Source organism: Staurois parvus, unplaced genomic scaffold, assembly GCF_062004578.1.
Source record: "Staurois parvus isolate SC_StPar_1 unplaced genomic scaffold, SC_StPar_1.0 ptg000234l, whole genome shotgun sequence".
In the NCBI taxonomy this organism is placed as follows: Eukaryota; Metazoa; Chordata; class Amphibia; order Anura; family Ranidae; genus Staurois; species Staurois parvus.
In genome coordinates, this window is record NW_028318030.1 from 7,429,770 (window position 1) to 7,446,831 (window position 17,062).

At 39.7% G+C, this 17,062-nt stretch overlaps 1 protein-coding gene across 3 annotated transcripts in view; it reads left to right on the forward strand.

Annotated features, from left to right (window-relative positions):
• OGDHL (oxoglutarate dehydrogenase L) overlaps nucleotides 1-1,933 on the forward strand; it is a 235,275-nt gene extending 233,342 nt beyond the window's left edge. For all 3 annotated transcript variants that reach the window (XM_089680055.1, XM_089680053.1, XM_089680054.1), the window contains exons 22-23: nucleotides 392-546; nucleotides 1,702-1,933. In XM_089680055.1, the coding sequence (XP_089536181.1) occupies nucleotides 392-546; nucleotides 1,702-1,825 (279 nt within the window). In that variant the 3' untranslated portion in view covers nucleotides 1,826-1,933. The remainder of the gene's footprint in view (nucleotides 1-391; nucleotides 547-1,701) is intronic.
• Nucleotides 1,934-17,062: the final 15,129 nt, after the last annotated feature.

Below are 17,062 nucleotides of genomic sequence, written 5' to 3' on the forward strand. Positions count from 1 at the left end.
TTGTTCCACTGACAGAGGAGACTGTTTCTTTTTTCACTTTTGAGAGTTTCCTGGATATTTATTTTAAATTCCAGACAGCTGTTTTTGTTTGAATTTTCAATGGGATATTTATAGTACAAATAAAGAAGTATTGGCATAATATCCATCCTGTTTTTGCTCTTTCCATTTCCCTCTTTTCCCCATTTAACTCCATATGTCTGTGTCTCACATAAGAATTGTCTTTATAGCAACCAGTCATATTCAAATGGTAATTTCTGACCTTGTTTTTTTTTATGGTATGTTTGAGCCTAATTGGTTGACAATTGTTGTATGAGCCCAGTTGATATATAAGTAGCTATATCATGAATATATTGTAGTCATTTAGAAATTTCCCCTAAAACTTACTTTGCAGATATCACCATTCCCATTTGACTTGGTTAGAGAAGAGGTTGAGAAATATGGCAATGCAGAAATGGTGTGGTGCCAGGAGGAACATAAAAATATGGGATACTATGACTACATCAAGCCACGTTTCCTCACCATTCTGAATCACGCAAGACCGATTTGGTAATTCTTTACTATCATTATTACTTTTATGTAGTTTACATTCAGACACCTTTGTAATTATGATGTGAATTTCAAGATTTTGTCCATCTGGGTTTCCATGCTTAGCAAGATGCAGGCCCTTTTCAAACTCACAATGAAAAGCTCCCATGCCCCATTTTAGGGTAAGACACCCACACTGCCACCCACCACAAACATTATTGAGCTGCTTTATTGCAAACCTTAGCAAATGAAGATATGCAGCTTAAGGTATTTGTGAAAATGCTCCAGAATACTGTATGTGCAATATAATACTGCAAGTACTTTGAGAACATCATTAGTTAAAAAAAAAAAAAAAAATCACAGCACATCCTCCATTCCACCCCTCTTCTTTATTTTGGCAGGCGTGTCTCAAGCCCAGCAGTTGGGATTTCAAATAGCAAGAAGCTGCTGTCATTAACCACTTGCCTACAGGGCACTTATACCCCCCCCCTGCCCAGGCCAATTTTCAACTTTCAGCACTGTTGCACTTTGATGACAATTGTGCGGTCATGCAACACTATACCCATATGAAATTTTTATAATTTTTTTGAGACAGAGCTTTCTTTTGGTGGTATTTAATCACCCCTGGGTTTTTTATTTTTTTCTTTCCAAGGAACACAGCGCACCACCGATCGCTGTGCGCTCCCAGAGCCATGCACACGCGGTTAGAGTTGGAGGACATCCGATGATGTCATCCCAGAATGAGAGAACCGCCTTACGCCCATCATTTCCTTATATGGCGGGCGGGAGGTGGTTAAGCATCAGGACTAGGTAGAGAAGAGGAATATTTTGAAAGAAGGTTGATGATTTTTTTTTTTTTATGTAGCATGGTAAATGAAGCTGCTTTAACTAAAGCCAAAAAGATTTAAAGCAAAAGGTGCAGTGAGTTACTTATGAAGACTGGTGAAAGGAAATGTCTGGTTATCTCCATTCTCCACACAATCTACACTTCAGTCAGTGCTTTCCAGCACATGTTTTCGGGGCAAAGATTTGTGTCTTAGGAATGATGCACAGTATGAAATTTACTTAAGGGAATGTTTGTTTTAACAGTGTATGTGTACCTTTAAGAATTTGTTGATTTTAATTACATCAATAAGAATTTAAGTGAATGCATTGATCATCTTCTCTTACTCTCAGGTATGCTGGCCGAGAGCCTGCAGCAGCTACAGCTACAGGTAATAAAAACACTCACCTTGTGGAACTAAAGAGGTTTTTGGAGACCGCTTTCAATCTGCGCTCTTTTGAAGGAAAGACTTTTTGATGGTATATATACATAGAAACTAAATTCCACTACCATTTTAACATAGATTTGTATTAATATACTGAATACCTCTAAATAAATCTGTATTAAAGCTTTGTTTTTCTGGTAGATTACTGAATATGATTTGGTTCTTGAATTGGGTTGTGTTTCAAAAAGAGAGTTAATCTGAATTGCTGTTATTGTTCAGAATCCATATAATTAGAATAAACTAGAAAACTCCTGGCCCTATGGCTTCTTCCTTCAGAAACCATCAATGCCATTTATTACCAAGGAGTAGGAAAATTGGGAACCCTGTCGGAGCTATTGCTCATGGTGACAAGGCAGATTTTTTTTTTTTATTTTCACAGAGAATAATAAAACTCAATTGGTGACAAATAGAGCTCAGCTTTTGTTACCAATTTCTCTTCTCCAGTTTTTATAAATGGTAAAAAACCAGGATAACCAGTCAATAAACATTTAATTGACGTAACCTGTTCACATTTAAGCCTTGTTCTGATTACTTTTCTATTGAGTTTGTACTGCTTGGGGCAGTTTTTTAAATTTTTCACGTTAAAATCAGCATTTTGTGCTAGACAATTATTTACAACCATGAAACAGTTGTATATTTCTGAGAGAAAAAGATCTGTAGAATAAATTTGTGGCACGATATTTGCGTAGCTGTTTATCAAGCGCATACTTGCAGTAAAAAGTACACTAAAACTAATTTTAGTAAACACAATATAATACTTAGTTGTTTAGTAAAATATAAAATATGGGGTTTTGCTGAGTAAATAGATATCAAACATGTCAGGATGCCAAAATTATTTATTTCAGGTACTTATATAGCGCCGTCAATTTATGCAGCGCTTTACATATATATTGTACATTCACATCGGCCCCTAACCCTCAAGGGGCGTACAATGTAAGGTCCCTAACTCACATTCATACATACACATACTAGGGCCAATTTAGACAGGATCCAATTCACCTACCAGCATGTCTTTGGAGTGTGGGAGGAAACAGGAGTACCCGGAGGAAACCCACGCAGGCACAGGGAGAACATGCAAACTCCAGGCAGGTGGTGCCGTGGTTGCGTTTCGAACCGACGACCCTAGTACTGCCAGGCGGAAGTGCTAACCATTTAGCCACTGTGCTGCCCACCAAAATCACTTGTGTCCTCCAAATAGTGAAAAACAGTACCTGAAACCTTTCATGGGTATAGCGTTACAGGTCATCAGTTTTAATGTTAATTATGAAGTATGGCCCAAAAATGAATACTCTCACTCCAAAGTTCACAACAATGCCTCACGTGTGGCACAAATGCTGTTTACATACACATACGTGCCCGAATTGTTTTTACTTTTTTTTTCATTTAACTTTATTGCGGCCGCAAAGGGGCTAACATTCACCTATGTGATCGCATGTGCAGGTTACAGGTGCTCTTTATGGTGACACTTGAGTTTTAGACCATAATGTCTCCCTTGCCATCTACTGCAGCTAATCAAGCACAGAGCAGGCTTCATCAGCTGCTTACCCAGCTACAGTAGCCAGAGAATGAATAAACTGAAACTGGAAGTGAATTTCTTCTGGCTTCATTACTTGCAGAGGAGATGTGGGGGCTGCGCACCTCAGCCTGGCCCTTCTCTTCTCACTGACGTAAAAGTGACATGGCTTGCCAGCAAAAAAAGTATATCAAGCACATGGCTGCAGTCATGAGCCTGCTGTAACCACTGGAGGTCCAGGCTAAGGACAACAAGTGGTTAAAGAAAATCAAAAGTAGTAGCACATCCATTTCCGTGTGCTGCAAATCAGGGGATTGCAAAAGTCTAATGATTTTTTTTAGTTTTTGACAAATGAGTTATGGTTTATTTCTGGAGAAGAGAAGGATGGGGAGTTATGGGGTTCCAGCATCCCCAGTATCTTTATTTTCATATTTTTGCTGTAGAGATTTACATCTCTAGAGAAACAAGGAATGCAAAATTTTATCTTTATAACTCTGGGCTGCCTACAGTCTCATGCAAAGATGGGAGGGGGGCCACACAAACATGCTGCATGTTAGAATGTGTCTATATCTCAGGGACTGTGGACTCTAAAACACTTATCACACGTATAGGGTTAGCTCTCTGAAACTTAAGTGGGATTTTGCTACAGGTAGATCAAAATACTGCTTCCTGGACATCATCTTTAAGCTGGCCTTAGACACTAGGTGGTAGTACGATGACCTGTGAAGTCTTTACCAATTACTTTTTTTAAATCAGTACATAAGTATGCAAGAACATAACACAGGTGGCACCATACTTGAGCAAACATAGTGATTGGGAAAAATCCAACCAAGTTGACAGACTTGAGTTGTACATTTTACTAACAACCTTCTTATTCATAGTTTTAATGCCTCCATTTCCCTTTTATAGCCGCTTGTGTCTGAGTGTGTGCAATGTAAAATCCAGAGTATTAGGTCTCCTTCACATGGCTGTTTAGTCATGTATACCTTAGTTTAGCAGAAAGAATCAGCAGGTGCAAAGTCTTGACAGGCTGACAGCAGCCATCGCTGTTCACATGTAGCTGCACACCGGACATGTGCGGTTAATTGATCAATCAAGTGGATTGATCAAGAAACACAATGCTTACCTCTCCTGTTGCCCATGTCACTGCTCTGATCCTGAGAAATCCCCCGAATTCCCAGAAAAACTGACATTTCAGATCTCTTCCAGGATATGAACTGTGTTTGTTTGCATAGGCAGCAGGAGAGGTAAGCTATTCCTTTTTACAGGTATATGCCAGCTTGAGAGTTTTTAACCATGTCTTCATATTTACCAAATGTCTAAGATACTATTTGCAAATCTACTCCTGGCATTACTTGTATAGTCTGTAACAGCCCCATTATATTTTATGACATCCGGTTCCAGTTTACAGAGTTCTCAGGCTGGTGATAGACTGAAGTGTCTGCAGTTAAAATAAATAAATAATTCTTTACAAAGAAAAATGCATCAGCTGCCTTGGATTGCCTCCTTAAAATGGCTGTCATGATGATCATAGCTACTTTCTCTGTATCTTTACTTGTTGCATACTTTTTCCAGGACAGCGTTTTTGAAAGCGTGAGGCAAAAGATAACTAAACAGCAATCCTGACCTACATAGATCCACACAGGATGTCTTTAATTAAAAGTCTGTAGATGGTATTACCCTTGTCAGTACAACTCTTGCAGACAAACTCGGGAACTAGAGAAAATATATAGTGGATGCATGCACCAAGTTAAACCAAGAAAAGTTCAGAAACTGTAAATTGTTCATGGATGTGGAATTGTGCTTTAATCAGTCCAAAGTATAAATGTTCATTTTGCATTATTTGGCACTATGTTTGAAAAAAGCCTCATAATCGAGCATACTGTCCATTTGTACAGAAACAAATAAAGATTATCCACTCATTTTACAGCTGTGATGATAGCCATCAGTATGGCTCTTTGGAATCTTAACTTTAGAGATTCTGAAGTGGGCTATTAGTGATGACTCAAATTGAATTATTTGTGCAGGCAGTGAGATAGAGAAATGGCATGGATAGAATTTACAGCATTAATTAGTGGAATTGCTTTGTTTTTCACAAGCTTGTTATACTTATTTGCTAAGAGGAATTATATACTGTAATGCATTACCTAAAGTGTACCTGTCAGCTTCTACTGCTGCCCAAGGTAAGCCAGCAATTAACATCCACTTTCCAAACACAGGAGGGGTGCTAGCCCAGTGTGCCACTGTCTATACACAAGTGAACATTCCAGATGGCCACACTATTTTTCTTCATAGCAACACTTTATTTATTCAAAAACAATCCATAAAATCAACTCAGTGGTACAAAAGTACACATGGGGGACAAAGAGACAGATAGCAAACCTTTCACACTTGCTGTGCTTCTTTCAGACCTTCAAGACCATTGAACTGCTTTTATGGACTGTTTTTGAATAAAGTTTTGCTCTGAAGAACAAGGGAATGCAGCCATCAGGATTTTTGTAATTTATGTCACGTGTACCTGTCTTTATATAAATATGGAAGCTGTCACAAACCTGGTATCAATATGCATAAAACAAAGAAGAATGTAGCAAACGAATGCATGTACTCCTGCGCTGAACTGTGGACTCCCTGCTATTGGTATCCCCACATGGATGAGAGAAATGCAGGCCTTGCTGCCCTCAACGGACCAGGGAAATCCAAAAGAAACTGTGTGTAAAAGACAAAAAGAGGGCGCGCAGGCCTAGTGCACTACCTTAAAAATAGGTTTTATTAATAAAAAGTAAAATACTCACAAAGTGTAAAGTGTACCTGTCTTGATATAAATATAGAAGCTGTCACAAACCTGGTATCAACATGCATAAAACAAAGATAAGGGAAAAGTAAACATTTCCTATCACTATACTTGTTGCAGGTCATTGAGTCAGAAAATGTATAAATGTATGCTTTGTAGCTGCCATTCTGAACACAAGTGATATAAGTGGAGGATTCAACACACGAGGTGTATACTTCCTAAAACAGGTTTTCTTTAATGAGTTAAATAGTGTGTGATTCTATTTCCAAATTCAGTTCTGTCCAAAATTGGGGTTAATCACATTTTTTAGTACTGGAGGAATTGCAAATCTGATTTTCAATAGCTAACCTCTTGACGTTGGCCTATATGCAGCCACTCGGTGGGTTGGCCTTAACACTGAGCAGCCACATATATGCGGCCCTATTAAAACCACCAGCATGGTAGCCGCCGATGAATGGTAAGCTCCTGATGCATACTTGTAATCGCTAGCTTTCCTGTCATGTGACCACTGTGACAGCCAATCACAGCAGTCATATGACCCCAAAGCCCACCTCCCAGCGTTTAGAACCTTTTTAGGGCTGGGAGATAATTAGTGCCAAAGGATTAAACTAATCAAAACATCAAGAGCTCCAGGGGTATTTGAGATTTAAAAAAAAAGAAAAAAGAAAAAAGGTTTTTGCCGTCAATGGTCAGCGTCAATGACTAGAGTCAATATGCAGCTAGAAAATACACTTAGCATGTAAGAATGTTGAACCAGCTTCATGTTTAAATATTCCAAAGTTGCAGTACTATAGTAATTTGCCTAAAATCCTAGAAATATGAGGAGATAAAATACAAAAACCTAACAAATCATATTTGTGTTACAATAGAGTTATCAATGCCGACTTCCATATAGTGCTGCTATTTACTCCTGTGTATACCCAATTACTGATGGCTACAATTGGCATGATATAGTGATTGTATTTGGAGTCTTGCTAACCCATACTGTGACACCATGTTTTACTGCACCAGGTGACACCAACCCTAGTGATGTCACTGGCAAATACATAAGCAGTGATAATTAGTGAAAACTATTGTCAAAGTGATTAGTAGATCCGGAAATGCATATGGTTGAACTGGATGGACTTTTGTCTTTTTTCAGCCGGACTAACTATATAAATAAGAGAAACTAAAAATATATGCAAATCTTGACTTACTTCCCACTACTGCCCAATAACGAGCTGGGAAATCAAGGGCCAAGCTCAACTTTCACAAGTCAAAATTTGCATGTAACTTTAGTTGCCTATAACTCTTTATCTACTGATGCCTTTCATGGGAGGTAGTCCTTGCATCTTGCTGCAATTGAAGTGACCAGGAATGTTGCATAAAACAGGGAATGATTAGCACTTCTGTCAATTTTAAAGGTCAAGTGCAGCTCCTGCCTCCTCTCCCCCAATTTTCCTTCCCTGTGACAGCGGGTGTGGAATCTTCTCCCTGCACGCTCTGTCACAATATTAAAAACAGCGCAGCCTTTCAGGGCTCCTCCCACAATGCAGCGTCATTCACAGTTTCCTGTAAATGTATACCTACAAGTACCATCAGCCATTGCAGCTGGCGGCTTTTAGTTCTCAGTGAGTTACGAGGGCACTTGTGAGTGCTCTTGTAGTCCATTGATTCTTCACTGCCATTCAGGAACTGCCTGCACGTATGAGGTATGGGTAGACATCTTACTGAGTGTCAGCAGGATCAAGGTATTGCACCTGCAATCTGCTGATCACGGGTGCAAAACCTTACAGACTGCAATGTAAAAAAATAATAAATGCACATTTTTTTTACTTGCACAAAAATGTGCATTTTATTATTTTTTTTGGAAAAGGTGAACTTTTCATTTAAATGCCTGTTGTGTCCTTATTGTGGTGGTTTCTCCATCACTTTCTTTGAAGACAGGAAGTAGTGGGAAAGCTCTCCAATTTAAGTAAAAAACAAGACCCAATTCAGTAAAGCGAAGAAGGGTTGAAAATTGACAATGGGTCAAATATAATTATGCACACATGCTGGTGAATCAAGTAAATTGTATCCCGCAGTATTTACTATGTGCTTAAATAGCACAAGTTCCAGCAGTCAGATGCCTAAAAAAAAAAAGTGATGTTCTGTAATGTTTATGGGTGAAGTAAACTTAAAGGATTTTTCATAAACCTCTAATTTCAGGAAAAGGGGTATCGCAGTGCACATACGCACCAGAGTTAATGTAATTTCCTCTTACTAGAAAAGATAAACCCCCTCAGTTTGCATCCAGTCTATGAGTACCTAGTGGGGAAAATCCTCACTTAGCAATGGCGGATTACAGCGCTTGGGAGCAGGCGCCTCTCAGGTTGATAATTGCTACCCTTTTCTATTGCAAGGTCTTACACTGACACTGCTCCATCCTCCTGACTCAGACCCCCTCACAGACACACAACATGCAGCTTGTCTGACTAAACCAGAATTCTCTGCCACCATGTCTGATCTAAGTCCAAAATCTTTCGCTACTTATGAAAAGCACCGGAGGGACAGTCAGCACTCAGAGGAACAGTCAGTAATGTCAAACGGCAATATTCTTTATTAATATTAAAATGACATGAAACGGCTGTAAAACAGCCAACGATTTTTGACTATCAGACCTTAATCATGGCTGATACCACCGTCTTTTTCATAGGTTGCGAGGCCATAACTTTATCTTTTTGCGTTGTTTTCTAAACCATTTTTTTTTTTTTTGCCAGGTGGCTGCTTGGGCCTCTGCTGATGTGTTCTTTGGCCTTAAGGTGCTTCTGCTATTAACTGTCTGTTTGGGTCTGTTGACCTTTGTTTTTCCTGCGGACCTGTTGCTGTTGTTTTGGTTATTTTTGCACACTCAATTTATCGCTTGGGGACATCTCATAGTCTAAGAATCAATTCCTGTGTCCCATCTTGTACTTCATAGATAATAAGAATTTTTACCTCATTGTAAATTTCCATATATTGGAGTACAGTACAGGACACAGATCCCTCACCTCTTTCCTCTGTGATCTTGTTACTGCTTGCTTGTTAACAAACTGGAGACTCATGGAGTCGGCAGGTTTATATGGATACACTATTGAGCAGTTCCAGCAAAACTTTTTCAGGTGACCAGTCACCTGAAGGTAGCAGCATATAACCAATGTTCTAAGAAGCCATCCCTCTGTTCTGCACTGTACTCAATACGTATATGGGATTTACAGGTGAGTCAAAATTCCTCTTTTTGACTTTTATGGAAAGAGTCAGTACTGCAGGATTAGAAAAAAATGTTGTAAGGAAGATCACATTGCACAGAGTAAAGTGTCAAGATGTTTCTGCATTCTACTGGTACCGATCACTCGTTGTGTTCTTTCTGGAAAGGAAGGGGCTGGTAAATGTAATGTACCCGGACTCTTTCCCCACTCTCCATCCAGAAAGATCTTACTGTGTGCTTGTAGCTGCTGAAAGGAGAGGAGGGAAGCTGGCAGCACCGTGGGGGTGAGCACACAAAGGGGGCCTGGGCAGCAGGGGGGGCAATTACTGGAACCGATCTCCTGTATGGCTCTGCAGCAGCTGAAAGCCAGTGGGAGGGAGAGGAGAAGAAGCCAATTTTCAGCTGCTGCAAAGAGAGTCATACTACAGGGGATCAGTTCCAGTAATTACCCCCTCCCACCATACCAATCACCCTCCCAGCCTACATCCAATTCACCCAGCTGCCTGGGCCTCCCTGCTGGCCTGGGCCCCATACATGAGGACTGTTGGTATCCCCTTATCCACGGCCCTGATTGCTGGTGTAATTCTGGATTCTAGATGAAACTCAGGATTACATATACATTCCAAAAATCCTGATTCCGGAACCCTAGAGCTGGATGGAAAATGTGGTAATCGCCTACTGGGCAAACATGATAGATGTTTGCCCAGTTGAATAAAAATAATACCTGCAGAGCCATGAAATCTAACTGTCTTGAAATCAAGAGTATAGAGGACATACTTTCTATTGTGTTCTGTGATTTGACTGAGTAAATTTACCCTCACTTCTTGTACCTGTGACACCAGTGCAAGAAACATGAAGTGGAATGTTACCAGGACACGAAAACATGGACAGCTACAAAAAAATGTCAGAAGGTTTAACCGTTCCCCATTCTCCTAAAACTTAGTTTTTGCTTTGTCTGCATACCTGTTGAAAGTATACAGAACCACTCTCCCCCCCCCCCCCCTTCTCTTGGCACAAGCAGCCAATAAAATAAATAAGTCACAATGTTGCCAGGTAGATTACACTGCAGCCCTCAGTGTGGGGACTCCATTTGAGAAACTGAGAAAAATCTTAGGTTAATTTTTTCCAAAGACAGTCTACTAAAAATGAGGGCTGTCCCCAGAAACTGGGGACATCTCAACACCTTAATCCAGAGAATGTACAGGAAAAAGGGGGAAGCCTTTATGAGGCCCCTCTTTATTTCATGGGACTGTGGCGGTGGCATTTTAACACCTAGGTCATTGATTTTAATGCGGGTTAATTTGATAGGTCAATTATAAGTATATTTCTTCAGAAATAATTGAAAGTACACACCAACATTTTTAAAACCTCCACTTGTTTTGTTAGTTTTTTGTTACAGAATGATTGAACAAGTTATAAAGTGAAACACCTTGCTTCAAAACTCTTAAGTTAGGCCCAGTACTTCTGTATGGACCTAAAATTATATGCAAAAATATCAATTGAGTACTAACGTGATACTTTTTTTATTTGCACTAACATACAATTTTGAGGACAAGCTTTCGGGGAATGTCCCCTTCTTCAGGTCTAAGCAGTGCTGAAACAAAGATTTGTTTCAGTACTGCTTAGACCTGAAGAAGGGGACATTCCCCGAAAGCTTGTCCTCAAAATTGTATGTTAGTGCAAATAAAAAAAGTATCACGTCAGTACTCGTTCCTGTCGCAAATGCACTAATACGGCTACAATCAACTCATGCAAAAAAATCCAAAGATTAAAAATTAAATTGCAACCAGTAAGTTACTGATGGCTAAACTGAGCAATCAAAGTGATCATCTTGTCGCATTTAAAAATGTAGGGAATTAAATGTTTATTATGTCACTTTATTAAAGTGATTCTAAAGGTTGTAATGTTAAAACAAAACAATCATGTTATACTTACCCTGTACAATGGTTTTGCACAGAAGAGCCCGATTCTCTTCTTTGTGGGTTTCCCACCAGTGGTCCTGGCTCCTCTCCTCTGCCAAGTGACCTCAATAGCAAGCCTTTTGCTACTGGGGCACTCGAGGGGGCTAGGTTCTGAGCAGCGCTCCTGTGAATGGATATTGTCCATTTACGCACAAAGTGCAGCTCAGCCCCTCCCTTCTCCACATTGGCTCACTGCCGTGGCTTTCATGCACATTGCTGGATCGAGATCAGGCTCAGGTAAGTATAAGGGGGGAGCTGCACATAGAATGCATTAAGATAAAACACCTGTGGCATTTAGAACCACTTTAAACATGGTCAAGAAAGCTTTATTGATAGTAACGGACAGATTTACTCAATTAGATAATTTTTCAATTGTTCAAGTGATCATGTTGCTTACAGGTTTCCTTGTGAACTACTATAAATTGACCTCATGAAGAGACCTTTACATATCAGGATTGGAGACTATTGGAAGAATATAGGACCAGAGCATTTCACACCATTTTTCCCATAAAGGGTAGCTATGATGAAATTAAATCATATATTCATGTCCAAATTGAATTAAAATTACTACCTGCCTCAATTAACATGAACAATTGATGTTTAAAAACATACTTTTTAAAGAATCTCATACATTTACATCCTTCCATGCAGGATAGTACACATCTTCACTATATCTGTGAATATGCACTGTCTTGTCACACATTTCACAGATGCAATTGCAGAAGGAATAAAACAAGAGCGCATCGGCCTACCACATTATCCCAGGTAACTGTTTATTACCACATAGATGAAATATATTCACAAACAAGTGGTGACAGATCGCGTATAGATAGACAGTCACAAGATGCATTAATCCACAATGAGCCAAAGACTCTGATGTCAATGAAGTGCCATCTAGGGGGCAAATCCGGCTGACGCATTTCGATTTTGAGGGTAACTCTTGCTCAGAGCCACAGGGGTTACCCTTGAAACTCGTCAGCTGGATTTGGGCTATAGATGGCACTTCATTGCCATCAGTGTCTTTGGCTCGTTGTGGATTAATGCATCTTGTGACTGTCTAAATGCGATCTGTCCCCACTTGTCCCAACTTGTTTGTGACTATAATATTTTATCCATGATTTAAGAAACAGGTATCTGGGATAATGCTCTAGGCAGTGCACTCTTGTTTATTCCTTCTGCAGTTGCATCTGGACTCAACCTTTCTTATACGAGTGCTGCAAGGCTTGGCCTACCCGTTGGAGTTTCGCACATCTGAGTTCCACCGAATATTTCTGTTCCTAGCTTTCCACACCCATGTGCAGGAGCTCCTGACATTCAGGGATGTTGTGAAAGGGAGAAGTTTCAGGAAGCAGTCAGTGCAGGAACACACCACATGTGACATCATTGCTGCTTGCAATCAGCAAAGTACCATGGCATATATAGTCCTTAAAAATCTAAAGTAAACCAAAGGAATGAGCAGGGGAGATGCCACAAAGCATACTGAGTTTCCAGAAAGTTGTTGAAAAAGGTGGCCAATAGACAGGAAGCGCTCACAACGCGAAGGATGAAGTTTCAAGTAAGCTTATATTGGATTGTTAAAAATAACTATTGTATTGCTATTAAAATGCTGCTGTTATAAAATGAAAGTGTTTGCTGTGACTTTAGATCTTTAAACACAATGTAAGAAAAGGGGGGGGGGGGGTGATTATACAAATAATACAGACCTTATTAAATAATGTCAATTTTATTAATCAACATCCACTTCGTATTGTTTGAATGGGGTAGGTCAGCAATTAAACACATCACAAATTGTAGGTGAAAAAGATTATATTGTATAAAGAATTAACATGAACAGCTTAATTATTGATAAGGGAATATTACATAAAATTATACTCTAGTAGTGGTTTCCCAACTGCAGCCCTCAGACCAGATGTGGCCTTTTACTTGCTTTGGTCCGGCCCTTGGGGCACTATTATCCCCACTGTTTGAAGGCACTGATGGAGCATACTTCCTCCCACTGACACCTACAATGGGGCATATTTTCCTCCAATATCACCAAGGATGGGACACTATTCCTCCCATTAATAAAAATGATGGAGTGCTATTTCTCCTCTCACTGACTGCAGGCGCTATGAATTTTTTAATGCCACTGCCCACCAATTCTAAGGTGTTAACTTGCAGTGATGCCAGGGCATTTTTTTTTACTTCCACTGGCAAAATCTGGTCCTCTAAAGTCTAAAGGACAGTAAACTGGCCCTCTGTGTAGAAATTTTGGAGAGCCCTGCTCTAGAGGCATAAGGCTCTGTTCACACTAGTGCGATTTCAGATGCATCTTGAGTTGCAGAGAATTGCATTACAATGGAAATCAAATTGTTCTCAATGGTGTCTGTTCATATCCATGTAATTCAGTACAGTGCAATATTTGAAAAGGTTCCTATACTACTTTGGTGCAATACCAGCATGACGCAAACCACTTCAAAGTATCATCTACAGTACGTTGCACAACATAATTGTACTGAGAGTTGGATCAAAATGGAGTTGCAGCAGTGTGAACCTATCCTAAAACCACAAAGATTTACAGTGATACCCAATACTAGCAAATAATGAAAACTCTGCACCATAGAAGACAAACAACAAATTCAAAATCCAGGGCAAGAAGTTCAAACACTCACAAACTGGTTAACTAGTCAAAAGTATATCAAACATTACAGATCCCGGCTGATGAGATAATGGCTGAAGTCTTGGCCTACAAGTGTATCAGGTCTTTCTGTCCAGGTCCACTCCTCCAGACAGGCCTTTCCTAAGTGTCCCCTCTTCTGCTATTCTTATACAAGTTCCTTGCATTTGCTACCATTGAGGAATCTATGACTGGTCCAAACTGCACAATTATAGCTTTCTCATGAAAGCGATTGGATGGAATTTAAGTCTGCTCTGCTATAATGCCTATCCCATAATAATTAAGATCTCTCCTTACTATTTGGTGATATGACATCTAGAGCATGTATATAGTTAAATTTGTCTGTCATCATATCTAGATATTTTAATAAACAGCCAACTTAGCGTACCAAAGCCACATGACCAAACGGAGAAGCAACATCTGTTAAACTGCCTCCACCCTGTTCACTAGCCCTCTTAAGACAAAGAGGCAATCTTAATTACAATGCATAACAGGAAAGACTATTTCTTTTGACAAGCATGTGACAATCTTGTAAATACATACATGGCCCATCATGTCTCACAATAATCTCTTGGAATTAATTGCATATATATTTTATTGGGCAATATTTCTTACACCAATAATTGTATTGAATGTTTAGAGCCTTTCTCAACCTTTTTGACACAGAAGAACCCTTGAAATAACTTCTCAAGGAACCCCTTCTAAAAAAAATCAATATATCTACAATTCATGATATGTTGGTGTGATGGTTAGTAGGAAGAATGCTCCTTACACTTGTGGTCATTGGGAAGAAATACCCCCTTACAGATAGCTAAAAAGATCAATGGTGTCAGGGGGAACCTATCTGAGAGGCAGAAATCGCTCTTTGCTTAAAGCGGAGTTCCACCCAAAAGGGGAAGTTCCGCTTTAAAGACTGGTCCCCCACTCCCCATTAAGGATTGGCACCTTTGGGGAGCGGGGGGGGGAATGGGTACTCGAATTTAACAGGTACCTGCTCCCACTTCTGCTGTGATTGCCTAGGCTATTGGAAACAGAAGTTGTCCTCCTACCCTCCCTCCCCGAAGTCTTGTGGGACACGTGACAGGTCCCAGAAGATGATGGGGCCATTCAGGAAGCGCAGCACTACTCGCACATGCGCAGTGGGAACCCGGCTGTGAAGCCACAAGCTGTCACAGCTGGGTGCCCACACTGAAGATGCTGGCTCCTGAAATACAGGACGGCCGGTGAAACGGGTTGTGGCAGGGGTGACACGGGATCGTGGGACAGGGGAGTGGCTGTTTTTTAAAACTCAGCAGCTACAGTTTTCATAGCTACTGACTTTTATTTTTTTTACAGAGTGAGTGGAACTCCATTTTAAGGAACCCTAGTCGATAAACCCTGTAGATGTATTTGCTATTGAAACTATTTGTTCTAATTTGCCATCTACAGTACAGTATATCTTCTATATAAAGCATATTAGACTGTTAGAGGTGTGTGTCCTATAGTCTACGCTCTGAAAATTAAATAAAACCCACCTATTTTGCCATGTCCTAGTTATGTGATGATATCCTACATCACACACAGAATAGAAAAGGGTAGGTTTTTTTTTTTAAATTCCCATCATATTCTAAGGATAGGTCAGCTCTCTTATTTTAATTTACAAATGTGTGCATCTGCCCCTTTGTCTGAAAATAACCCAGGAAGCAGTCCTCTGGTTTTCTGGTGGATCATGGGCTTCTTTTGACCTTTTCGTCAATGTGACCCTGACAATACTTCAGAATAAATTGTGGTATTCGTTACAAAATGTAATGTCTCCAGTAATGTAACATTTTCCACTGTGCATGACTTTTTTAGCAATATATTGACACATGTAATCTATATAAATGTAGATAACATTAAAAAGAAAGTAATGTATATTTTAATTAATTTGTGACAAAAAGTGTTTCTCTTTGCACTGGATTTAAGACCAATGTTCCCTAGAAGGTTTATATACTATCTGAGGATAGAAGTGTATGCCTCTAGTGGGTGGATAAGTGGCTGCTTATTATATTGTCCACTTTAGCCATTTTTGTGACCATTTCAAATTGTAAAGGACTATGTGATATGAAATGTGTGCATCTTATTGCAGTTCACTGCTCGTTTTTCCATATGGAGGAGTAAGCATAGCCCCAATTCAGACACACTCACCAGCCACTTTATTACACCTGTTCAATTGCTTGATAACACAAATTGCTAATCAGTCAGTCACATGACAGCAGCTCAATGCATTTAGTCATGTAGACATGGTGAAGACAACTTGCTGAAGTTCAAACTGAGCATCAGAATGGGGATTAAGTAACTTTGACATGGTTGTTCGTGCCAGACGGCCTGGTCTGAGTATTTCAAAAACTGCGGATCTACTGGGATTTTCACACACAACAATGTCTAGGGTTTACAGAGAATGGTCCAAAAAAGAGAAAATATCCAGTGAGCGGCAGTTGTGTGGACGAAAAGGCCTTGTTGAGGTCAGAGGAGAATGGACAGACTGGTTTGAGACGATAGAAAGGCAACTCATGTCAATATGGACCAAAACCTTTGAGGAATGTTTCTAACACCTTGTTAAATCTATGCCATGAGGAATTAAGGCAGTTCTGAAGGTAAAAGGGGGTCCAACCCGATACTAGCAAGATGTACCTAATAAAGTGGCCAGTGAGTGCATAAGTGTACTATATTCTTTTGAGTTTAGGATGCCAAAAAATGAGGTCTAGCATTTTTGTAATCAATATCGCATATTTGTTTCTATGATTTCCAGTGCAAGAATCTATGCTAGCAGCGAGTGACCAGAACTGCCATTTGGTAAGAAGCAAAACTCTTTTGGTAGGAGTAATAAAGGAGGAATTCCCATCAAAACTGCAATTTACATATACAGAAAATATGAGCTAGTAAAAGTAGTTTTGCCTAGTTCTTCAAGTGACACTAAACAATATCTTTATTCTCCAAACATCATTCTTATACAATGACTATCTAATGGCCCTGTTATTTGTCTTTCATGAAATTACTTTTTACTGTGAGTTTCCGCCTCCTTGAGGGTGGCTATCTTCCTACATACAGTGGGACAATGGAGAACAAATGTAGCCACCCACCAACAGTTAAAGATAATTGGAACAGAGCAGTTTAAAAAAAAA